This window comes from Branchiostoma floridae, chromosome 11 (genome assembly GCF_000003815.2).
Source record: "Branchiostoma floridae strain S238N-H82 chromosome 11, Bfl_VNyyK, whole genome shotgun sequence".
Taxonomy (NCBI): Eukaryota; Metazoa; Chordata; class Leptocardii; order Amphioxiformes; family Branchiostomatidae; genus Branchiostoma; species Branchiostoma floridae.
Genome location: NC_049989.1, coordinates 19,826,766 through 19,854,126, shown reverse-complemented (window position 1 = coordinate 19,854,126; position 27,361 = coordinate 19,826,766). Strand labels below are relative to the sequence as shown.

Sequence of the window (27,361 nt, the reverse complement as noted above, 5' to 3'; positions counted from 1 at the left end):
AGATAGATAGCGTCGGCGTGGCATATGGGTAGGGTATTTTGCCCAGAGCTGAAAGCTCTTGGGTCACGTGTTTGAGGACAGCCACAATCAAAGGCATTTGGGAACATTTGTTGTCTTATAAATCGCTAGTAAAAATTTTAAACAACGTTAACGGTAAATGTCAACAGAATACGATCAATAGCAACCTGCCAGTACATGCAAAAGGTTACCTCATAGAAGGAACGTCCTTTTCCGTTGTATTCGGTAATGTCATCAAAGTGACAACACTATGCCCTGCCTTTACTGCAACTCCACCTATCAGAGAAGCCCTCTCGTACGCATACATCCGGGTCTGTACGCCGAAGTCATTGGGCACGCTCTTACAGTCCCAGAATTCACCAATGCCATGGTAGTCGTAGGAGATCCCTGATGCATCAAATGATTATTGGCATTATCAGAAAGAATTTTTGAAGATATGACCTCTAACGGATGGTGAATTATGTAAAACGGGGGGTTAAGGTTCTGGGAGGACGAAAGCAGTAATAGGGATAGCTACAAAGTTACATACTTTATATATACTATTTCCCTTAGAGAATTTACTTATTGTGTACGTGGCGGCAATTCAGGCATTGATTGATATGTACTACGTGATCATCAGAAAACCATTCTTGTGTGAACAACGCGTCTTGTTTGCGTACTGTTGGGGTGATAGATCCAGAACATGGGGTCGAGTCCAAAGTGGTGTCCTTGCTTAAGGCAATCTGTAGTAATTTCCTTTCACCACTCAGTGTAAAAGAGGTACATGACTTCGATTGAGGAGGTAAGAGGAGGCCAGAACGTGAGTAATGGGATTTGCCTTCCACTACAGTGTCTTAGACATTGTATTTAACAACCCACTGCCTTACAGTCTCAAGAAGTCACCTTTACTTTTACCTTCTACGCACAACTTGAAAATCTGCGTTGATTCACATGTCGTTTTGAGACCATGGAACGACAAATGATGTAAATCGTTACCGTCCAACGTCTGGAGATGAGGGTCCCCTCCAATAGGACGAGGACGACGTAGCTCACAACAGTCTCCGAACCACTGGGGCCAGCAGACACAGGATGACTGACAGCTGTCTGTAGATGTGGTGCATAGTCCATTCCCGGAGCAGCCTGAAAGGTTGCAGTGCAGTGCAGCAGTTAGCTATAGGCATCACACTCTAATACATGATAGAAAACCAAAGCCTGCTAAAGGTTGCAATTGGAATCATACGGTAAAAATACGTTCTGGTGATTGTACCTTGGCATGGCCTGCAGTCTGGCTGTCTGCAGTCTGACCCCATCCTCCCCACCACACATGTAGGTGGGATCCCGCACTCTGTCTTCTGTGGACACCTACAGACGCAGTCTTGCCACTCAGGTTCCTCGTCATTCTCACAGTCAGGACAGCTGTGTGCGGTTTATACATGCATTTTGAAAATGTCACTGGGAATCCTTGATATACCAATGCACTTCATCCGGTACAAATGAGGAAATTACGTATCTGTAGGTAGGTGTTGGAATCTCTTGATCATTATAAGACAACGTTCTTACTTGCACTCAGAGATATATGGCGAAGAGTACCCTATCATAATGATAAATTATTTTTCGTATTAAAGGTATTTTGCATCAATTGTAAAGCTCCTGCTTTCAGGGGATACATGTATCAGAAATTCTTGGGTTTTATTACAGTACTATTGACATCAAGCTAGATTAGATGGTACCTCACCTATCTGAACAGATGCAGCCTTGAGGACCAAGAACCGACTCGTGGCAGTTGTTACATGTGCACCTACACGGACAGCTACCGTCACTCATCAACACATCACTGCTACCGTCAGGGCAGGGGCAGGAACACTGCAAACCAGTAAAAAAGTAATTTTCAGTTAACGATGTCTTACCCTTAACGTCATGGCATCACTGAATGACGGCAAGTCCTGTTTTAATCCGTACGTCTATGACCTCAAATAAAAGTAGGATCTACTCTCTACAGTAACTCATACTACTGTAGATAACTTTAGGATTATAGCATGTGATACACAACAATACGTACGTCACATTTCCCATTGCTGGTCAGTTCTGATGTGCTGTTATCAGGACAGAGACATGGGCAGTGTAGATGTCCCTGACTGTTGACTGTTTTGAAGTCACCATTGGGGCATAGGTCGCAGTTGCATCCGTCTCCGTCTGAAATGTCTGGGTGCTGTTTTGAAGAAACGACAAAAGCTGCACGTAAGATAAAAAAATTGCCGAAGAGGCAGTGGGTTGTTATCCACTGTGTTTAGGGCACAGTGTTTTAAGGCGGATCCAAACCCTCTCCGTTTTCGCATAATACCTTCCCATTTTAAAGCCTGAGTGAGTTGAAAAGCCATGTGCCTTGTCAGGGGATTCGAGCCCAGGATCTCTTTGGTCCAGACACCCTGAACGCTACGCTAACTCGGGACCACAATGAATGATATCGTTTCCCTTTAGTGTAAGATCTAGAAACGATGAATCGGTTATACTTGAAAATGGACACATCATCTACATGTATTTATCATTGCATAAAGGAAGGTTATTCATACCGTGAAGCTAATGTTCCCACTTCCACAGTCACAAGGGCACATGCAGAAACTGTCGTCAGTAGGGTGTCGCCTCCCTGTTGCTACACCAGAACATAGACACATTTCCTCACAGGTATCAATACTTGACGGCTGCGCCTTGCAATTCCTGAAACATGGTAGAATTTCGGTTAGTAGAATACACAAAATGACGTTTGATGACACCTGGGTCACTGATATAGATGTTTTAGTCTTGGTTTCCTCTCTTTACACTGGAACAAAATATTTTTGCACACAGTAGTAACTGCGACAGCCTCCGGGCTGTTGGCTTTACAAAGAATATTTCAAAGCTCTCATTCCACTTTATGTAGAAGAAGAAGGTTATTGCAGGACAATTGTACATGATACAATGTATGGCAAAGCTATTACATAAAGTACAAAATAGAGGTATAGGATAAAGCTTAACAACTTAGTTAACAGAACAATAAGGGCTAACATAATTCTATGTATGTGATATAGCCATTAGGTACCCATCTAAATGCCACATATCGACAATTGCATTCAAAATTTATTTGCTGCTTCAATATGTACCCATTATACACAGTGTCAAAGAATCTATCCGTAAGATATGATTTCCAACCTGTCGGACTCCATCCACTCCTCACGTCTCCATTGTTGTTCCTCGTAGTACTCGTTGTTTCCAACTACCACGTTGAACGCTCCCTTCAGATAGTCCAACGATGACGTGACACCAACGTACTGTGGTCTGTCTGAATATGGGCACTCGGCAGAACACGACTGGGCTGATACACGCAGGAGAGCTTGTGATTGAAGGGATGTAGTGATACTGTACCCAAAAGCATCGCCTTGACCAATCTGACCTAGAAAAAGATATAAAGCGATTTAAAAAAAACACATTAATCTTTTGAATGAGGGCTGATTCCATTGGTATTTATTGATACAAAAGATGCTGTTTTAGCATGAAATTTCATCTGTGTTGGTAAATGACATTGTGGAAAAACTAAACTTTACTTAACCAACACCGAGTTTGATTGGGACTTACCCCAAATTTTCAGCCGACTCCGTCAGTTTTGTTCATGGAATGGACCCATCTGCTGTCCGTCTCATGAAAATTTGGGGTAAGTCCCAATCAAACTTGGTGTTGGTTAAGTAAAGTTTAGTTTTTCCTTAAAAGATATTGTTTGTTGGAGTTTGTTGAAGTGAAAAATAAATATCCTAAGAGCACTCTAAGCTGTCTACACAAAAAGTACAATGTTATCATGGAAGCTAGGTTGGTACCAATCAGAGCAAAATGCTTTTAACTTTCTTCCAATTTAACACAAAGGTATACACGAATCAATTTTTCAACGACCACTGTGAACTTCTATAGGAGGAATACTAATGACCAATCACTTCGGAACGTAAACTCACGAGAGTTACAGACGCGCGATCCTATTGACATGTGATCTTGCAAATACTTGACGTTAGAAATTGGTCAAACGTGCCAGGAAGTTTATAGCGCCCACCGTCTCAATAAATAGTACATATTCAGAAACCGGCATACCCGATATCTCGTCCAGTGACGGTATCAAATTGGCATCCTCTTCACTTTCTCCGGATGTGGGAAACTCGATGGAAAACGTCGGTTTCACTTTTAGCTCTAGTATGATGAGTTGGTCACTTTCGCTTGCCGTTCCAGAGTAGGACGATATTAGGACATCTGCATCGTTCTGTAGTTGAAATGCATTACATTGGCCTTCAGTTGAAATGCAACTACGTCAACAACCTGATAGTACTCAGTAGTTTAAAGATCAATGTAGAGGCCAGTATCAAGAGCAGTTACCTGTATACTGAATGTATAGAATGAGGATTTTTAGGTTGAAGCTTTTAATATAGTTGACTATGATCTAATACCAGCTCATAAAAGAACTTGAATCAATCATGTCTTCAGAGTTATCAACCCAGGTGGAGCAAAAACACGGTTTCTCCTTACAATTATCGTGGGGTGGAGCTCGTCGTTGCCACCAAGTACAGTAGGGGCGCTTTCGAATAACGCAGCTTTAAAGAAAGCTTGCAAGCAACGTTATATGTTATATGTGCAAAGGCGTAGGTGTACCTGAGAAACTGGTGTGCCGGCTATACAGATACAGATGATGTGAAATTATTCCGTAGCAAAGATCGGTATACGCAAACCTCACTTACGGATTCCTCATTCTGCTCAAACGAGAACGATTGACTCCCTTCCTGTGGTTGCCAGCTTCCACCACCGTCAATATCTGGCTTGACCACGTTGGAAGACATTTCAATACTGCCTGGACCCTGGGTGGATAAAGGGAGAGTTACAGCAACCGTAGCTATTTTCTGAAAACCGACATGCTTAAAAACATACATTCCCACTATCTGTCATCATGTGCATTTGAAATATTAAACATATGAAGGCAGTTTTCTTTGCACTCAAATGAATGGTAGTCCATTGATGTTATCCGATGTTAGTCTTTTGACCATATGCATAGCAATCGATGGTCTGGAGTCCAGCCATGTTAACGTTAGTTCTATCCAAAGTACATGCGGGGCAGAGACCACTGGAAGTGGACCAAAGCTTACATATGTGAACTCCAGACTAACCTACCTGAGCGTATATTTCATAAGATGTCTCGATGCCCGCCCATATTTTAGCTGGTATGCACACTGTGCTGCTCACACACAGAGATGCGTATCTGGGTGACAATGTCGTCTGAAAACCTCCTCTCGTCCAAGTACTATGGCATACAGTGAATTGCACATTTTTAATCACTGAATGTAAAATAATGGTCTAGAAGAGAAAAAACACAACACTAAATTGTAAATTAGATAACAAAAAATCATGTATTTCAGATATTAATGTTAGTCCCAGCCAAGAGATGTTTACCATGTCTGATTTGTGTAAGATAACCTACACATATGACATCTATATTTGTATAGGTTAAGCCTAAGATATAAATAAATGCCTTGTAAGCAATACATGTACATACCGCTCCGAAACATCCAGAGTGCCATGGAGTCCTACTTCTAGTCGTCCACCAATGAAGGAAGCCTCTGCCTTTTTGAGCGTGGGTGTCGAAAACTCCGACGTCGAAACTACAAGCGCGAGCTTGATTCCAGCTGAGAGTGCCCCACTTGTAGACAGTGTGATATCAAATCTGTCGGTGACCTCCTGTAAAAACAGATTACATTATTGCAAAATATATACAAGAATTTTCGTCCGTGTCTGCAAAACAGCTGCATCATTTTCCGTTTATATCAAATCCAATGCTAACTTGGTCGTTTAACTAAAAGGCGTTTGTTGTCTATTGAGCTTTACACAAAATCTATGAGCAGTGGACAACAAGAACATACGAGATTCATCAACAACATACGTTATTTATCAGCATGGCCGGCATCTCATGGGATTTTACCGTAATGGTACAAATAGTATTCGCTTCTGATATATAGTGGAAATTCAAATTGAATATTAAGCTTATTAATAGATTAGATTATCGCAAATTCCGACGAGCAAGTATCGACGATCAGTTGACAGTGAGAAACTCAACGACGATTACTACAAAAGCCACAAGTCCTACCCGGAATTGGTCTTCGATGACCATGTTTAAAGGCTCCCTGTCTGGAGAGACGGCAACATCCTCCCGTCGCCTTCTTCTTGACGGCAATGTCATTATGGATCTGCTCAGGATAGGCTCCACTTCTACTAGCGTGTACTCAGAGGCAGTGGTGATATTCACAACCTAAAGATGTAGAGACAATCATAGAAACAAAATCATGGTTGTTTTTAGTTGTGGCAAAAGTATTAGGTGGTTTAAGGATTCAAATAATCAAAAGCTGTCCTGCATGACATATGAGTTAATGATTATATTAATTCAACTTACTTATCATACTTACTTTTGCCAGCAATCTGCTACTTTTTCTCCCTATCACCACGTCACCAGTCTCCAGGTCCAACTCTTTTCCATTTGAGTCTACGATGAGCAGCCCGTGTGCCCCGTCCGGTCCGCCCGAACACGGTAGGGACTCAGGAAGGGTTGCACCGTCCGTTGTCTGCAGTTCTTGCCGGAAACTAAGATGATATAATTCATTATTAACTTACATTTTTCATCTTATTGAATATGAATATACTATAAAGATACTAGCGGCTACTCGCTTAATTAATAGTTCATCATAGCCATGGCGACTCTCTTTTGATCTAGCATCCCAAATTAAGTATAAATGTCTGCTTTTCACTCTCTCTGTCCGTCATTAGAGAAGATGAAAGATGTAGAGCAGATATTATAAGCAGCATTACTTAGTGGAAGTGAGTGACGTAGGCTTACTTGAAAGCTTCAAAACAATCCTGCAGCTGAGTTTGGATGAAAACACCAAGCGTCGTCGTTGTCTGCTGGATAACCTGCTCCAGTATCCCATTGCTGTGGTTACTGACAATGATGTCGCCAACTGATAGGTGATCAGGGATGTGTGTCATCAGTAAATGGTAGTTGCCCTCTCCTTCATTCATAGCCCGGGATCCGATACACTTGTAGACCGGGACATCTGTGAAGTTTGTTTAAAACAATCATGGCATGTTTAAAACAGAGACAAAGATTTTCCTTCTGATATCAGTCATCTTGGTTATAAAACTATACAATTATAATGATTCAAATGTAAATGTATCGACTATATCTCAAAAGATCCCTACATCACCTACATGCATTTGTATCTATACTGAGAGATCATTCATAGAGCATCTACAAACACATTCAGCCACTACACACCTTCAGCTATGACACGAACAGCGCTCCCATCAAGTGTCCCGTTTCCATTCAGTACTCTTTCCACCACAGACAGTTCGGGAACTCCCTCGTTCCTCTTCATGTCCACAGCCATCTCCAGCTGAACCTCCTGGCTGAAGTCACTGTAATCCAGCATGTCCTCCAGAGTGGCGGGGTGTGCTACTATCACCGTGTAATCCTCTGTTGTAAAGACAAAAGACAAGTGTCAGGTTTGTATCTATAGAGCCAGTATAATCGTCCTAAGGTGTAACACGCCAGCTTTGTAGGTACAGCATGCTAGCAGCAGCTGGTTATATCAATGAATTTAACAAACTTTTAAACCTAACTTTAAGCGTTGTTTAAATTCATCTATGGTATGGGTACTCCTATTGTACGAGATCATTTCCATGATAGCCGTAGTAAAAATACGATTTTTTAACACATCCTAGGTTGATAAGTCGTGTACTCTTTTCTCTGTCTCTTCATTTTGCATATCATGGAATGCCATATATTATGTCCTCAAGAGAAATTCACTGCAAATAAGTTTTCAGTTATTTTCAATACGTTCCATGATCAAGTAATGTATTGAAAACTGCGGCTAGACAAATTTTACAATCTTCAATTGATAGAATTTTGCACAACATTCAGTTGTAGCGGCCATCTTTCATAGGAGTTGTTCTTACCTGTCTTCCTCACTTGTTCCACCTTGTGCAGTACACCGCTTGCCTGAGGACTGGACAGCACCTGTCCAATCCGGATGTCCAGGATCCCTTCATTCACAAACATGGTGGCTCCCCAGCTGGAGAAGCGGACAGGACACCGGTACAAGGTGTTCCCTTCCCGCGGGACGTATTCTACGTTATGGCCGATCAGGATCTTCTCGATCCTCGTGGTGTCGTTGTACAGTGGGTGGATGAAACCCTTGGGGCACTGGTCTTCGTTCCATACTTTACAGTTATCCTAATTCAAGACAAAAGATGTCAATATTATCTTAAGAATAGTCATTTTCTTACTAATTTACAGTAGATTCCACTATAGGGCGATCTTGTGCGGCGATAGAGTGCTCAACGATTTTAATTGGTGTAAAAAAAAATCAGAATTAAAATGATATGTTTTATTTCAGTCATACTTTTATATTTTGCGTGATATTCTAATAATGAAATGATTACACAAATCTAATGTAGGGAGCACCAAAGCCGCAGTACGATCGCTGTATAGGGGAATGGGGGACTTTGGCTATGGAGAAGCAAAGCCTAAAGGTAGTATAAGGAAAGCAAACAAAGGTTTCATCATTAAAATTTTAATAGATAAGACTTTAGAAAAACAGATACCGTTTCTTTGAAGCATCCTTCAACGTCCTGGCACCTTAAACAAGACTCAACTGTTGTCGTTGAGAGAGAGTTGTTGCACTGCCGATGTTCGCAGTCGACAACCTACCATGGCCCAAAAATAACAATAAAAGGGAATGTCACAGGATACCTCAATAAAAGAGACATCATGGCAATGTATAAAATTAACATTAATTCAATGCGAAAAGCACTCCACCTTTTGTCAGGACGGAGGATCGTACAAAGGTTACAGAACATATTCACATTAAACCATTACCGGGATACAGGCCAGCAACTGAATGAAACCCTTTGGCTAGGATCTAAACACCGACCCCTCCCTCCCCCGAACTCATGAAAACCTATACATTCTTTATCCAAACCATCTTCAGTGACAACGCTATGTTTAAATTATCTTTAGTACCAAGAGTGTCAGTTGACTGCACAAGAACCTGTCTATGTAAATGTACCTTGGTAAGTGTAATAAGGGTATTCAACAAAACTTAAAAGGACATGAAAAGAAACAAAAAAGGAAATAGGACAACTTACTTCAATGTCAGGAGAGCAACGTCCTTTTTCTCCCACGGTAAAGCAACTGTGGTAGAACCATGTTTGGCAAGGCATTACGTCAGGACCTCTGTACAACCCGGATTCACAGCTCTGTCTCTGGTCACACCATCCACACCCCACTGCCATGGCACAAGACTTGCAAGACGTGAAACGGTTGCAGTAGCTGACTGTGCAGGCACGCCCCTGTATGTCATATAGGAAATGTTGTATTCTCCAAGCAGAGGTATAGTCGCGGAAATATAGTAGCAGTCGGGAAATTTACCGGCGCCCTCAACCTCTGCTTGCAGAATAGTATCAATGTACCAACTTGTAGATGATTATACGAATTTTCATTTCAAACAATGCTTGCAGATCAACTATGAAACTTTTATTCTGTAAGTATTAGACAGTATAATCATTCATACGAGTATGAATTACCTGCCATCCATTTCTACATCTGCATATGTTCGGTCCTACACAAGTACCAAACTCCCCACAGTCGTTCCTGTCTCGACAGTTTGCCTTGGAACAGTCCTCTCCTTCCCAGCCTCTGTCACAGATACACGTCCTTCCCTCGCAGCGACCGCGATGGGAACAGGCATTGGGACAGTCGTCAACTGCATAAAGATAATTACAAGGGCTTTCAATTCGTACTGTAGTTTTGGGGACTGTGACAATCCAATGGGACCACACCAGTCCAAAGTTTCAAACAGAGAGCTTCCTTACACTTACCTACTGGCCTCTTGCAGATGAAGGGATAGAAGGAGCCGCAGTCAGCAAGCGTTGTGAGTGTCCCGTTTGACGGCAGATGTACTTTGCAGTCATGTGTGGAGTTTGCGATCTTTGGCACAAAAAGCAAAGAAAATTTGAGAGTAATCTAAACTATCAATTATCTATTTACGAAATATAGAGAGAACTTTCTTGTACGACAATTGTACAAGGTTCAATGTATGGCAACAACTATTACACAAAGTACAACATAGAGGTATAGAATAAAACGTATCATCTTATATGGCATTGTGTGTATGGTTTTACAATGCCATTTCATGTTTCATGTCAAAAGAGGAAAAGCAGTTTAAGAAATGAACATCACGAAGTCATTATTACTTACATCGTCAGGTCTGTCCTTCCAGATGGGCACATTGGATACAAAATGAACTTCTCTGGCTCTGATGATGCTGTCAATCAACTCTCGCTCCTGACCCGAGAATGACCTTGCAACTATGGCGTGCTGGATCTGAAAAAAAGACAACGAAAACTAACTTTTGTAAGCTAGTATAAGCTGTTCTGAAATGCTGCACTGAGGACAAACTGAGGATAAGATCCGGCATTCAGGACAAAGCACTCAACAGGATGTAACAATATGTATATATATATATTAAGATTTACACACTCAGACAGCTTGATGTTTGATACAATGATTAACAGTGTACACCATCAGGAAAATTCATTGTACACCGTCTTATTATCTATGAACAGTAATTGCAAAATGTGACCATAATAATGATGATTATGACCTTGCAGGAATGAACTGCACCCAGCCAGTCTTGAGCTCCACTATGGTACATGTAACAGGCGCTGAGCTGCTTGCTGTACTTCCATCCGAGTGGGCAGGGACCTGAAAGTATGAAGTCAGTGATACAAGAGTCATTCAGGGTTCCACAATTTCCAGCACAGTATTGCACGAGTTAAGTATTTTCATGAAAACCAAGCCTACGTAATACAGTTAAAACATAATACAGTAAGCAAAGTAACAGTTATACAAGCAACTGGATTAAATTTTGTAAACGGCCCGACGTTTCAGACAACATACTCTATGTTTCGCAATCAGGGACTGAGGGAAAAGCTTGAAACCAAACATCTTGATCGACTACAGTAGCAGCAGATCTGAGTGGCATAGAGTACTTACTAGTACTTACAGAGTGACGTAGAGAACTTACATCGCAGCAAGGAATATTACTCTATGTATAGACTACTTACTGCATGCTACTCGTATGATGACTTAGTTAAGAGAACATGTTGATAAATGAATGGCGTGACAACTCACCATCTGCTGGTAGAGCTGCGAGCCACGGGTCGTATAGGACCTCTGCCCAGTCGTCGTTATCGTCCTTATCTCGAATTCGTTCTGAGACAAGATTATCCGAATCGAAACCCCAAAAGTTGCCGGTAGCGTTGACGGGGTAGGAAGACGTGCGGGTCGATGTTGCTAGTTCTGCGTCGTTTGCAGGATTGGTGAAAACATTCCCGTGTATCTGAGTATTTCTCCCCGAAACTGCAATGGTGTATTTCATCCCTGGCGTCAACGGTATATTGTCATAAATGAAATTGTTGGATAGCACTTGTTCTTCAGAATAATAAAGACCTTCCCAATCTATCACATGACGAGCAGAGTTGTTGACAAAGGTGTTATTTTCAACTGTGCCAGGGGCTTCATAAAAGTACAAGACTCTGCCAGTTTCAGTGGCATCATTCCCTGAGAAGACGTTGTTGCTGATCCTTACAGGTGTTTGGCCTGATGCATAATATTGCCCGCGCACCGTCAGTGTCGTGCTTCTGCTGTTCCATCGAAACAGGTTGTCCGTGACTGTGACGTTGCCTTCCTGCCGCTGTTGCACATTAACGCGTATGCTGGTCATTTGATTGTTTTGCATCACATTTCCTCTCACTACTGTATTAGATCGCTCGTGGTTCACGATGATAACTGCTTCGTCATTGTTTGTTTCCCGTTCTTGGTTGTTTTCAAAGATGTTGCGAAGAACGTCGATTATAGAATATGACGATTGTGCAGTGACTTTTACAGCCGTTCCAGAGTTGTCTTTCACGATGTTGTCAACGATTCTGTACACAGGAGGAAGGTCTGAACGGAGAAACAGATATGAAAAAAGTTCAAATATAACTTATTTCCGAACGATTATTTTGATAACGCATCTGTTAGATCTAGCACAAGATTTTAAACAAGTATGGACACAAATGGTAGTACAACAATAGTCCTAAAATCAGTGAAATGACTTACCTATTTCGTACTTTGCCAGGAAGCCTCGACCAGAATATCCACGGCTCCTGAAAACTACGAACATGCTGTTTCCTGTTGATCCGATAAGATCACCAGGGGATGAGGAGTAGCGGTATGTTGCAATTGATGAGGCCGTCGAATCCTGTCCGTCATAAACCTTAACCTCAGTGTTGTAGCTTAGATCTAGTACACTAAAATCCAGTAAAACAACGTGTCCTACAGGAGCTCGGATGACCCACTCACAGTAGCTGTACGATGGATATGAAGAGCTACCGAAGTTTGGACTCGCAAAAGTTCCGCTGGAATTGCTGAAGGTAATGGGTGTGCCACAGCGAGTATCGGCCGGTACAGTGGTCACTTCTGTTGATGACGTGATTGGTGTTGCAATAATTGCAATTGCTCCTTCATAAAATGTATTGTTGTAAATGAGACTCTTTGTGACGGTAACGATTCTGTTGGCCCTTTCAAGAGTTATACCGGCTTCCCCATGACAGTCACGAACAGTCACATTTGATGCACCAGACGTATATTTTGCAACAACATAGATGCCAGTTCCCTCGCACTCTTGCACCTGTATATTAGAAATACTTCCGCTTGTTTCCGAATCATCCAGATGCAAGGCACTGCCCAACCCGACATGAAGTCGTCCGGTGTGTGAGAAGATGGCATTATCAACTTTGAATTCCTGACTGCTTTTGGATCTAATTCCTCCCCATTTGTTAGACGTGCACCTCAGGCGAGGTGATACTGGCGTCTCGGGGTTGCAGCGTATTCCTATATGGCGATTTATACTACAGCTATTTGGGCTTGGAGAACGACTAAAACAGTTGAAAATACTCAGTTCATCTCCAGTACATCTTGTGTAACGAGACTGAAACCATGCAGGTCCCGGTCCCCCACCAAACGCAGTTGTCCTTACCGTTGTTGCTGCCCCGAATCCAAGCTCTCTGCACACGACGTTAGCTTCTGTTGAGCCCCAATAATAATTGTAATAACAAATAGCACCCCATTGATTATTATGAAGTATCTCAACACGACCTTCCCATGGGTAGCGACCATCGGCCAACCGAACCTGGTATTGATGTGCAGCTGACGGGTCAGAGTGAAACTCTATCTGTTCAGTCTCAGTTCCTACAGCTACAAAGGAACCAAGGTTAAAGATTCCAACACATGGATGGAATGTAATCTACACACCCGGTTCCACTGTAACGGACGCATTCTCCATCACAGTAAGATCTTTCTTAATCGTGTACGGACTCCCAACTTTTGTGAGGTGCATCGCTTCATACAGTCGCCCTCCAATGTTATCTGTCGTCATGGTGATATTTCGAATAGGGGGCTGAGCTGGTAGGGAGGTTATATCAGGCCCGGTCAGGTAGGGAAAATACTCTACTGGTGCACGGTCGTTCCAGGCATCGTAATCAACAATTTTGTTTCGAATCTGTTGTTCATCCGCAGTTCCCCACCAGTTGTATCTGGCGTCAATGGCCTCATCGGGAAAGGTGGTACCTACCCTGCTACATAAGGTGTAATTCATGTTTGGGCTATCGATGAAGTTATGGGTAAGGCTGTAATTCTCTTTGTATCCTCCTATTTCTATTGTGCACGAGTCGAGGTCTGGATATGAGCCGTATTGGAAGTTCCCGTCTGTTTCTGATGGACTGTAGAAATTTCCCTGGAAAACATTATCTTCAACAAAGACACCGACTCTCTCACTGTATCGGGACTGGTCCTCAAACAGAACGGACAATGTTTCTCTGGCGTTGTTTTGGCTCAGGTTATTAGAGCTAAAGTTCACGTATTTTGGTTGTCCCTGAAACGTTACAGCGGGATGGTAAGGGCAACTGTTTTGTGTGATTGAGTTCCCAGAAATCTCAAAGTTTGCCAGTTGTCCTAATGCCTGAAGAGCAATACGTTTGTTGTTAGCGACAGTGCTGTTGAACATGGTGATGTGAGGAATTTGGCCTTGCTGGTAATACGCAATATTAACTAAAACTCCACCTCTCAGATTTTCCTGGATATCGCTGTTGAAAATGTGTACGTAAGACTTGTACTGCAATTCCAGACGGACACCGTACCCCCGATTTCCTTCACTCGTGAGGTTTGATATGTTGTAAGAGGACCCCTGTGAGCTGCTAGAATGATAGATATACACACCAGCGTATGAACTTGCTCCATTACCAGTCGCAGTCACATCCGAGAGTGAACTTGTTCCATAGACGTTCTGAAGGTAGAGGCCGTGTTCATCGTTTGAATGAACCTCGATGCTATTAGTAACAACAGTACCAGTAATGCTATACAAGCGAATCCCATTACCATTGTTGTCAAGAGCTGACACATTTGTCAATGTGACATTTCCACTGATGGCTTGAAGGTAGACTCCATCGTCATAGTTATTTTCTGTTGATACATCTGAGATGAAGATGTCACCTGGCGATGACGATATTACAATTCCATTGGTATTTTGAACGAATGACGACGCCTGTATAGTTTTATCGCCTGCCGTATTGCCCACGTGTGTTCCCTTGCTGCAAGACCTGAACGTAGAACCTTCAATATGGATATTTGCACTGGGGATGTCAATATATACGCCACTAGCAAAGTCGGTCAGCGACAGTTCTTGAAAGATAAGCGTTTTAGGCACCATGCTTACACTGCTGTGGACTAGAAATGAATAATAAGGATTAGTCTATTGCAAATTTTACAACTGTGGGCAACCATCATGAAATCTGCGTATGTCATGATAAAGGAGTGTGCATTTTTAATTGGTCACAAGTTCTATGCATTACATAATTGTAAAATACAGGATTGTTTCAAGATGATGAAAAATGCTTCAGTGTGAAAAACGGGTCTACCGGAAGTGCGAAAAGGAACGAAAAGGAACGAAAAGGAATGAAAAGGAACGAAAAGGAACGAAAAGGAACGAAAAGGAACGAAAAGGAACGAAAAGGAACGAAAAGGAACGAAGTATGAAGCAAATTCAAATAAAATCGATGGTAATATTAGGAAAAGGTAAACTGTGATCGGCAAATGCATTTTGTGGCTTGTTCCACGAAATTCCTATAGCAATGGTTCAATGGAGGAATGAATATTGATGAGACCTATCTATGCATATCTATGTTCATGTACGTGTTAATGTGGTTATAACATTCCTTAGAATATCCATATTACATTTATATTATAAAATTTCACAAGAAGAAATGGATTATGTCGAGAACGATTACGCATATTTTATCATAAAAAGCCATGCTATGTGGATATAGTTGTTAAAAAAATGCAATGATAGCAAAGTTACAAGTATATGTATTGCACAATTTGTAAGAACTTGACCTTAGAGAAATATAGGTCGCATGTTCGAACCCAGGGAAGTCGACGATCGGAAGTTTGAGCCCAGCATGTTGGGAATTATTTTTCCTTCCTTTTTTTTCACACTTTCATTAATATTAATACAACGCCTTAAATTTGTTTTGCAACCAGGACATCTAAACCCGGCATTGGGATTTTTTATCATCAGCGAGGGCCTGATGTCGGTCGCAAGAGGCAGAAATTTATTTGTATTGAATATGACGGAAAATTGTTGACAGAAATTGTATTTACCAATATCCTTTGCACAAATTCCTCACGTTGGCACCTTTCTTTCCGCCAAAATGATGAATACTCATGGTACAACTTGATGAAATCTCTTTGGTACAATGTATATATGTCTCTCCTTTTACAGCTTTTCTTTCGTTGTGAACGAGCGAGAAGATATGTCTCCAGTCTCCAGAAAACCATGTTGTTGGCCCTGTTAAAAGGAGCTGTCATGCTCGTGGGGCAGCAGCTTATTAGCATATCTTTCCTGACCGGATTTCGCGGGTCATTTGCATGCGGCGCTCCCCTCTAGGGAGAATAAAAGCCACCCAAATACAACAACAACGTTACAATCTTGCCTCATCCTGAAAATGTATAATAATCGATATTCATCTACCACCCAATGAATTTTAGTCCTTACTTTCTTATCTCAGTTCCGTTTCTTTGTATTTCGCAGATCTTCAAAGAATAATTTAGCCACACAAAAACAACAGCCTGAAACAGCGCTGTAAAATTTTGATAATGTCAAATTCTCGGTAAAATAAAACACGTTTCATAGGCTTCTAATGCCCGCAGTACCGATTCCTTATATTCTCATTGATTCTCATTGATTTTATTTAAGTTTGCTTCATACTCCATTCCTTTTCGTTCCTTTTCGTTCCTTTTCGTTCCTTTTCGTTCCTTTTCGTTCCTTTTCGTTCCTTTTCGTTCCTTTTCGTTCCTTTTCGTTCCTTTTCGTTCCTTTTCGTTCCTTTTCGTTCCTTTTCGCACTTTCGGTACACCGTGAAAAGAAAAACTATCTGTCAATAAGCATCTGTTCTTACCTGCCGTATCGGCAACTGCCTTTACTTCAGCGAGGAAGAGGGAGTAACGGTCTTTTTCAGCCTTGATATGCAGCGTCAACACCGACCCCGATGACGTGAACACCCGTGACCTTGTGCCGCTGGAGTCATCATTATAATAATCCACTGTACCCAGCACGCGAGACTCGTTTGTTGTGTTTGAATCGAATACCGTGAGGCTGTTGTCTGATGGCGGGTAGTTAAATTGGCTCTTCGTCAAAGTTATCTGTATCAAGTACCCATCCGGAACCTGAATGTGTTTCAAGCCGCTCGATTTAACCCCCCTCGTTATGCCATTCACGAGCCACTGCCCCAGCCCTGGTCGTAGAGTGATGATCGGCGGGCCTCCGTATATCGACTGAAACGGAACTACCCTGGAACTAACCTGCTCCTCAAGATTTGACCAGGACAAAGAACTTAACTTCTTTACACTGACTCCGGCGTCAATTTCGCTTCCAGTGTTGGTAAGATCAACATTGTGTATGGTGACAGACTGCTGAGGATCCAGAACCGAAATGCCTGCTTCTGTGACACAACGCTCCATCGTGACGTTCTTAACAGTTACCTCTCCCTTCGGATTCCATAACTCTATTCCTGATTGACTAAGGGCAAAGTCTGTCATGCGAATCTCAGTTAATAGTATGTTGGACGGATGATATTGCACCGATAGGGCAGAAGCTTTTCTATGATGCAGATGCCCAACGTACTGAAGATTTATGTTACTGATGTTGACAAGTTCACTTGAGTAGCTGAGAACGCCTCCCCATCCTGGGGTACGTTCACATGTTAGACCTGTGCAGTAATTGCAACTGGTTGTGTGGTAGAAACTACATTCCTCTAAGATCTCTTCATGCCCTTCACACCTGATGGTGACTTTTGGTACAGTACTTGCACTATAAATCCCTCTTGTAGACTTTGATGAACCAAATCCTAGCTGTCTACATGCGATGTCCTTAAATTCTCCGACTCGTTCAGAGCAAGCACACATCCACTGGCCGTGGTGGTACACTTCAAGTCTCCCGTCGGACTCGGAACTTCCATCTTGAAGGCGAAGGACGCCGGTTCGATTGAGGTGACTCCGAGTTGTGAGGTTGAAGTTAACTGGGTTGTCGGGTGTCCCGGATATGTCCATATGCCCAAGGTTCAGTATGCCTACCCTTTCCTGAATCTGTATGTCGACTCCAGGATCAATGATGAGAGAGGCGTTTGGGAGGATCGTCAGGTCTTTGGTAATTGTGTACGGACTGTTGGCTGTGGTGAGACGTAAGGAGTTGAAAACGCGGCCACCAAGCTGTGTTCCACTCATGCCAGGCCTGTATTCGCTGTTTATAGGGGTTCCCGACGGTGAGTTTAGATACGGTACAAAGGTAACAATTGCACCATTGTTCCAGTCGTCATAATCGAAGATTTTATTCGCGATGGAGGCTGGATCTGTTGTCCCCCACCAATTCAGCGACGCCTGTAGGAGTGTCACACCTAGACCCGTGTCCTGGCCATTGCTGCAGATCTCAAACCGGGGTGCTTCACTTTGAAATGAGTTCCCTGTTACGTTAACTGAATCAGTCATTGAACCAGAGAATTCAAGTGTACAGAACTCACTAAGCGGTTCAGAGACATATGCATGAGAGGGGGGATTGTATTCATTGTTGTCGAAAATGTTACCAACTATTTCTGTCGGTGGCGAGGAGAGAAAGACGTTAGTAGTGTTGTACAGCCCCACACGTTTGCAATGGTTTCTGACGAAGCTATTTGCCGTGAGACGAATTTTCTTCTCAAACCCATGGATGTGAATTACTGGCTTGCTTCCACACTTGTTTGATTCAAATATACCGTTCTCAACTGTTAGCTCTGCGCAAGTACCGCTGACTTCGAGGACGGTTTCTGAATTGTTTCGGTACATGCAATCTGTGACCTGTATGTCGGGGTAGCGATTCTCATCAGAGCCATCGACTGTAACTTTGACTGAACCGCCAGCGTTGCCGAGGAATTCTGAACCTGAAATGTCTACCTGATCCACACCAAAAGGCACACTGTTGCTGTAAGGGTAGCTGATTTCGAGGTCCAGTCCCCTACCACCATTACGGTCTGCCCCGCTGTTCCTCATCACTGTAATGCTTGGTTCCGAAGAGACGCTTGTGTATCGGATGTGAACACCGTCAAGTCCATTGTGATCAAAACGGCATCCGTCCATCTCAAGGTTCGGGACACTGTTAGACGAGATACTGAGTCCATGGTGGGTATTGGCGTTGAACATTGAACCATTTACAGTAATCTTCATTGGAGCACCTGACAGCATCAGACCTGCGCCACTGTTTTCGGTAAATGTGTTTGTGTTGATGGAGAGGACTGCGTTGCTTTCTGCGCCTGTAACGTGCATCCCCGCTGGGAAATTTCTTGCGAAAGTTGTGGAAGAAACCGTGATGTTTTGCGAAGGGTCATCAACCAAAAGCCCTACGCCGTGGTTATCAGAGATGTGGCAGTTTGACATTTGTAGCGGCGTGGATGGGTTAATTACGTGGATGGCTGCCTGTCTGCTGTACTTGACAACAACGTTGTGTAGTTTTGGAGAAACTGACGTGATAGCGATGGAGGCATTTGAACCACCATGAAGGACGTCTACATTTTCTATCACCGAGTACATCGACGGATCCGTTGTGACTATTTCCAACCCTTTCCAGTAGACACCTCCCCTCCTGTTGTTGACACCCTCACACACTACACCAAGGTCATTCCGGTTACGTCCAGTTTCTGGTAGAAAGATAAACGCGTGTACCTCGTGACTAACTGTATCAGTGACGGCATAAATACATACTCAGGTAGTATGACTCCATCTACCAAGGAGTTAATATTTTAGCCGCCGCCGCCGTTAGCTTGTATGTGAACAATCAAACCTGTCTATAGCGGCTGCTCAGGGGACTGGATAAATGTGGTCACTATAGAGAAAATTCTGATTAATTTACCACGGGAAATAAGTTACACATGATTTCAGCGCCCCACTAATCTTTCTCACCAAGTAACTTTGTCTTGATCGTCTCAAAATTCCACTCCAATTACCAAGTCAAATCTACCAAAAACAAGAGTTCGTAGACCTCAGGCCTGCATGAAATGTATGGGTGTCTGTAGACCTATTGTGTATTTTTTTTCCTTTTTGTCCGTGGTTGCGTGGTTGGAAAAGTGAGATTTTTACCGTGTTGGTTGTGCACCATGCAAAAGTTTGAAAGTCCATTTTCGGAATGTGTAAGTTTGGGCATGGATGAACATTACTTATTTTGGATTTCTTAAGCATGTAACCAACCACAGTATCTTGAAGTTGTTGAGACGACTTTTCCTACTTTTTTTTTTGTCTCAGATGGCCCTTGTAGTTATTCTGTCACATATGATATATTCAGTACTGATATCTTCCTATTTCAATGTACTGACCTAATCATAATGCAGCTGCTAAATCTCCTTAGTGTGGCAATGATATTCATTAAAGATTTATTTCTGGAGTGCTATAACACTTGACACTGGAAGGTTATTTGCATAATTTGACCAATTAAGTTTTTACAGTAGTTCCATAGACAACATGATAAGTGGTAGCCCCCATCCAGCAGCAGCAGTTAGTCCCCAGGGTGGTATGATATTTTTATTCAATCCATCCAACTAAAGCCTAAATTTCTTGAAGTACCTAAGCCAAATTTAACAGCAAAATTTACTATTCAAAATGTCCTTGTCATTCCCATTCATAGATGGCAAGCTGCTGGCAACTTTAACCCTCAAACCACCGTATGGGGTCAAAACTGACCCCAGGCGTATATCAATGTGTGCCATCATGGCATTTCTGGTCGAAAACGAATTTCCTTCCAGGAGTTTGTTTGTATATGTGTCCTATAACTTCTTATACGTTTTTACCGAGATTGGTTCATTTTTGATTAAGTTATCATCGAAAGTTTATGCATGGTCCAGTGGGGTCAAAACTGACCCCAGCATTTTTTTAAACAAACATTTGCGACCCACACCTAAACTACTTATCGTAGGATCACCAAATTTTTAGAGAATGATCTACATGTAAGCCAAAAGTATTGTAACAACTTTTGTGCAATTATCATGTTATATGACGATATTATGAAGTCATCTAGGTAATATCGGCCGCCATCTTGGATTTTGACTGATGACGTAATCAAATTAGCATAAATTATGAATATTGAGTCGTGAAATTTATGTTTGATTTTATAAGATGTGATAAACAACTGTTATTTGCCAAGAAAACCTTAAAACTTTAATGTTTAATACAAAATTAGAAAATTTCGTAATAAATATGTCAGTCAGAATTCCGTTGCCATGGCAACATGAAAAATTATGAACATACTTTGTTCACTGAAAATGTTTGATATCAACATTTTCTAAAATGTTACCAAGTTTGGTGGCCCTAGCATAAGCCATTCAGGCGCTGTACGACATTGAAGTTGGTACAGGCATCAAAAACCTCATTCCCCGTCTGAATAGCGTTGGTGCAAAATGTGGTCCTCATGATCTTTTGCATAAATTATTATAATGAGCTAGAAGTATTCTCACCTAATCATGTCAGGCTGTCCCACATAGATTAATGAAACTATACATACATACAAATCACAAAAAGAGTCACACAAAAAAACTGTATCTGTAAAAAACGTTTTGGGGTCAGTTTTGACCCCATACGGTAATCTACGTCACAAAAAAGCTACGGTGGTTTGAGGGTTAAAAAGTTCAGAAAGCTGTTGTAGTCAGAGTAAACACCCAGCAAATAACCCCCAAAATCAATGAGCAGTTGCTTAGAGGGGGAAAACAATTTCATCGTATTTTTGCAGTGACAAAATGCAACAAACGATACCAAATTTAAAACAGAACAAAGCTTCTACCTCTTGACCCTGTATGTACTATAGCTTAAGCAGGCCCAAAAATCAAGCGAACATGACTAGCCCCAAACTACAAATTACCTGCATACAATACGGAAATGGCATCCCCAAAGAAACAACAAGAAACACAGGAAGATAATAGACATACCTTTCTCTTACACTCAAGCTCTATACATTCTCTTCCACTTTAGAAAGTGTATCTTCTTCTGATTGCCAAACAGGGTAAAGGAACTTGTACCAGAACTTTAAACTCAGTACTAAACAGCTTTCAAAAAACCACAAAGACTAAGAAACAAACTCAAATTGTACCTAACAGCAACAGATACTAGTACAAACTGAACTGAACTAGTACATCATCTGGCTGGAAACACTATTGATACAAAGTAACCTGATACATTGAAGGTGGCAGAAGCCAGTGCAAAAACAGATGACGCTTCTACACGTAAGCTTAAAGACCTATCAATCAACCCAAACCCAGCCGTCACCTGTTTTTACAACCAAGCAGATATTGGGGGGATGCCCCAACCACACGAAAACAGGGTCAACCTACAGTATCAAGTTCAAGCACTAGGAGGCCCAAAATCAAACCTGACCACCAGGACACCAGCAACAATCCACGTAACAAATAGCAACACAACGGCACCTTGTAATCCGGAGATACAGCGCACGCACCGTGCCCGCACAAAAGGTAACCTGGAATGTCAAGTTCAAGCACCAAGGGCACCAAAATCAAAATTGAGAATTATTCAGCCACCGCCAACACATGTGCCAAATATCATCGCGCCCGCACCATCCGTTCAGAAGATATAACTCCGGAAATACCCCTCCCGGACACAAAATTCGACCTGCCGTGTCAAGTTCAAACGCGACAAGGCCCAAAGTCTATCCTAGGCAACAGGCAACAACCCCCCACCCATGCACCAAAAATCGTCGCAATGGCGCGTATCGTTCCGGACACACAGCGCCAAAAGTGCCCAAAAAACACAAAAAATGCCACCTGCAATGTCAAGTTCAAACGCCAGGAGGCCCAAAATCAAACCTGAGTGTCAAGGCACCACCCCCAACCCGCATACCAAAAATCGTCGTGCTTGCACTATCCGTTCTTGAGATGCGTAATACTGATCAATGTACATGTTTACGGAAAAACAGACAGGGCAGAAAATATAGCAAACGAGACAAAATCAATATCAGCATTTTCCCGGGCATAACAATAAATTTGCTCACAGAGGTGATAAGCAGTTGCTTTTAAAAATCAAGATGCAATCAAGCGAAAGAAACTCACGACACTGAGGCGGCTGATCAAGGTTGTCGTGGTTGCACTGGTAGATGTTGTCCTCATTGCCCCGACACTCTAGGTCACACACAGCCATGCGCCCTGTTCCATACCGGTACCTGCTGTCCACCCGTCCGCCTGCGAACCCCAGTTGCCGACAGACCACCTTCAAAATAGGCGTTGAAACAAACAGTCATGGGATTAGTAAAATACATTTGACCTGGAATGTTTTATTAGCATATTGCATGTTGCAACAGTCTTCGTGCAGCTAGATCAAACTTACACTTGTCCTAACAGATTCGCGTCCGCTTTTCACTCACTAAAAGAAAACCTAGTACTAGTAGGACACCTGCTGTTCCCTGATTGTAGTAGCAGAGCATAGTTTTCGGCATATAGTGGTTTCTATAGTTAAGGGCCACATGTTGACTAGGTAAAATATTATTATATTAGCGTGCACGAGATGAATACGAAGAACGATTATAATTCAAAATGAACATCAAAAATATGCAAAAGAATTCTGTCTGCGTATCGCCTTTTGACGTCCACTTTGAAACGCCGCTCTGCGGTGGTCAAATAACTGCAGCCGGCTCATCCAAGAAAGGCAGTTGCGTAATGACATTAAAATAGATTTACAGCCATATTTGCATAATCAGTCAAATGTGCATAATCATGAAGACAAGATAAAACAAGAGACTTACAAAAACTGAATATTTCATGCAGGTATGAGGTCTCCGAACTCTTGTTTTGGTCTGGTTTTTGTGTCACATGCAAGGTTTGTTTAATATTTAATTATAGATGGTCAGATCTAAATTGACTTTATCTCATGCCGAGTACCTGGGTAAGAAAAGATCACCACACCTATCCGCCCCTTTCAAATGCATTTGAATAAACAAACAAATAAACAAATCAGCCGCATTTATACACGAACTGGAAAACCTTTACGATTTTCAAGCTTCAGATTCTACACATTATATGTGTACCTGGGCCCCGATGAAAATCAGTTTGTCAAAAGTGAATCGGGCTACCCAGGAGTCTGAAAATATCAGTAAGCAATAATAAATAAACACATTACTTGAGAAAATAAGGCTTTCTAGCTAGCCTTGAATGATCGGACTACTTTGTCGCGCATAAATACTCTTTTCTGCTACCCTGTATTGGCATATTCTGACCTGTTGTGACCTTTGGCACATCACAGGCGGGAGTTTCAGCACGTTTTTGTGTGTTTATGAAAAGTTAATTTTTTCTTATGCGAGGCACCCCCCCCCCCAAATCAGTACAGTACATTATTTTCGTAAATTCAATATTGTATATAGTGAATTTGGCCCAGGTGACTACAAATAATTCAATAGGTGACACATTTATTCCTTTCTCATTTAGATAATGGCTAAATACAAACAAATGTATAACAGTGAACAAATACTTTACTTACAGTTGCTTCTGAACTCCTCCACCACATATTTCGCAGACAGAGAGAACCCCACACGCCGCCCTGTCTGACCTGCACACGTCCTTCAAACACGGTAGGGCCGAGTAACCGGATGTCGTGGTCACGTGTCACGTTGTTCGCTTGATCGTCGGGAGGGTTTCTCTTCCGGTCGAAGACGATTCTATCATCAGGGGTGCCCTCCTATGAGTACAGAAAGAAGACATATCTAATGAGAGTTGTCCAGCTCAAAAATCATCAGATCTTTCAACCGAATCTCTTTGTCTTGTTCCCACCCTTTACCATTGTCATTGGGGAATGATATTGTTTTCTAATTAATTATGCAAACTATGTCTGCATTTGCACAATTGATATCTATCAATATTTTCTCTGCCTCAGTTACATATATCACCCTGAGTGTCATATAATGAAATGCATGGGTCGTTAAACTTTCATCATTCATTTTACAAACTATCTAGTATTGATTCACATGATTTGTATCTAATTCCTGTTTCCATTTGTGTTCGGGTACTTTTGTTTATGGTTTGTAGGAGTGTGTAGGAAGCTTCCCTGTGCTTGTAGTTTTTAATTAGACCATATGAACAACATCATATTAGATATGCAGCAACTACAGCACAATGTCAACTGGTACTCTCTACCGTAGCCTGACTAAAATCAAGCCCCTAGCGGCCGGCCCTACAATTGCCGCCACCCGGGGAGGGGGTCATTAAGCCCAGCCGGCGAGAGAGCTTGTGTAAACACAATCCAGAGGTTCTTACGTTATGCTGACAAATTCAGGCATGTAAAAAACAAAACATCCTTTATTATGGAGGTAATTAGTAACTTACCATGTCATAAACAAGGACACAGCTAAGATGTTTGGCATCATACATATATACAGCCTAACTGACCCCTTTAAGACAGGAGGCTTAAGACTCCTGATCACTGATCTACTAGTGATTTATAGATGCTTACAAGACCTATATATATATATATATAACTAAGCTTTAACTTCTGCATTTTGGGCAATGTACAATACAAGCTCAAGAGTCAGAGTCTCTGCTCAAGAGTCAAGAGGCAATAATTTTGATCAAACATGCGTCACAAGCGTGCGTCACACCTGCGTTGACATTGCTTCTGCTTTAATCCTTTATATCAACATATTTCTACCATCTAGAAATCAACAGCAGAGGACATCCAAAACCAGATACAAAACCAGAAAGTCCTATGCAGTACCAAGTTGAACCACCAGAAGGCCATAAAGTGAGTAGAAAGGATTAGGATCACAACACATAACCACGTTAAGATTTTCGCCGGAAACAGACGACCCTACAGATCCGCAGTAAACAGCAAGAAGGCCGAAATTTACACCCAATAATCGTCAACTTGACATATTCCTTCCACAAAAGATCAACACCACAGGAGGTCTAGGTGCAGAAATATGACAAAAAAAGTGCTGCTGCAGTACCAAGATTAAGAAACAGGGGGCCCAAAATCGACCTTTACCATCGCCACTCATCCCACATCCCACCCACTCACCTAACAACAGCCATCGCAATCCTTCAAGCGGTTTTTGATATATATTCCCACAAATCGCCCATGGCAAAAACAGATTGGCCAAAACAATACTTACATCTATATGGAAGTAATATATTTCTGCTTCTATGGTGACGTGGGGTCAAATTTTCAGTGATTAAGTATTATAACTGGCGTGACGATTACATGCCTTCGTCATATATAAATAATGTTGACCTTTTCGAGTGCCGTATTATTCACCCACCGATATTTAGATATGGTCCTCGTGTGCATTAATAATATCAGATGATCATTTTCTTTACTGGCCCTGGCTTGTTTAGATTAAAACACCCCTCCCCCTCCCGTACAAAGTATGCCAGTTGTTGTATAGTAAATATTATTCCCATGGTATATTCTACGAGGGGGGTTCAATAAGTTCTTTGCCTCACCAAGAAATAACAAGCACAACTCAGATTTTCAGGCACAACTTCATAGTATGAAGTCTTTTATCAATATCCTCCAAATTACAAATCATTGGAGTCATTACTTTCCAGGCATTCGTTTTTTCTAAATTAGAAGGTAAGTGGGGAGAAAAAGAAGGGTGAAGTGTGATCAGACAATTTGACCTCACACCTCAGGTTGCAGATCAATTGTCCACCTTTTTTTTTCGTTATCCCTTACCTAACGTTACTGGGTGTCGCCTGCAACATGATGATCACAATAATTTGAATTTTGGTACACATTTATATAAGACTTTATACATGTACGTGGGGTTATCAATAAGTCCCCGACTTTACCGAGAAAAAATAAGCACAGCTCAGATTTCGAAGCATAGATGTCAAGTATAAAGTCTTACATAAATATGTACCAAAATTCAAATTAGTGTGATCATTACTTTGCAGGCGACACCCAGTAACGTTAGGTGAGGGAGAAGGAAAAAAACGTGGACAATTGACCTGACCTGAGTGTGTGGGTCAATTTGCGCTGCTGGAAGTTAGAAACCCAATTCTTTTTGCTTGAAATAGGAAGAGAATCATTATCAAACATTTTGACAACGTCTTTTGTTAATTTATGGCATGGGAAACTAGACCCACACATGTCTGATCACAATTCACACAACTTTTTTCTCGCCACTTACCTTCTAATTTAGGAAAAACGAATGCCTGGAAAGTAATGACTCCAATGATTTGAAATTTGGAGGATATTGATAAAAGACTTCATACTATGAAGTTGTGCCTGAAAATCTGAGTTGTGCTTGTTATTTCTTGGTGAGGCAAAGAACTTATTGAACCCCCCTCGTACGTTAGTTCTTCACCCTCAGATAAAGGGTGTAAAGGACGACGAAAAAGTCACAACGGATATTGAGAATAGAACTCTAAAATACGTCATATGTACCTTCGCCAAGAAGAATATATTTCGGCGTACTTGCCGTTTTTGATATATCGTGTTCTGGACTTGCTGTGGTGATTTTTAAATGGTAGATAGCTCAGAGTTAGTGCTGTAACTTTGGGCAACCTAGCGGCTTTGTTGGAACTGCAGGTGCCAATTTTAACTCTAAGCAGAAATAACCAAAGGACGTGTGAATGGATCGTTATGTTTTTGGCATATAGAAAGCCTAAGTCATGACTTACATAATTAGATACTAATAATGCA

General features: G+C 41.8%; 1 protein-coding gene across 1 annotated transcript; it reads right to left on the bottom strand.

Annotated features, from left to right (window-relative positions):
* Nucleotides 1-205: 205 nt before the first annotated feature.
* LOC118425346 lies at nucleotides 206-13,397 on the bottom strand. Its single transcript, XM_035834154.1, has 24 exons — nucleotides 12,212-13,397; nucleotides 11,243-12,055; nucleotides 10,713-10,813; nucleotides 10,307-10,432; nucleotides 9,928-10,036; nucleotides 9,634-9,812; nucleotides 9,196-9,399; nucleotides 8,653-8,754; nucleotides 8,005-8,281; nucleotides 7,325-7,522; nucleotides 6,887-7,103; nucleotides 6,459-6,633; nucleotides 6,143-6,304; nucleotides 5,555-5,736; nucleotides 5,173-5,302; nucleotides 4,746-4,862; nucleotides 4,108-4,273; nucleotides 3,184-3,424; nucleotides 2,568-2,712; nucleotides 2,057-2,206; nucleotides 1,733-1,860; nucleotides 1,265-1,413; nucleotides 994-1,137; nucleotides 206-405 (listed from the first exon to the last, which is right to left on the bottom strand). Exons 1-24 carry the CDS (start codon nucleotides 12,273-12,275, stop codon nucleotides 206-208), a joined length of 4,479 nt encoding a protein of 1,492 aa, XP_035690047.1. The 5' UTR covers nucleotides 12,276-13,397.
* Nucleotides 13,398-27,361: the final 13,964 nt, after the last annotated feature.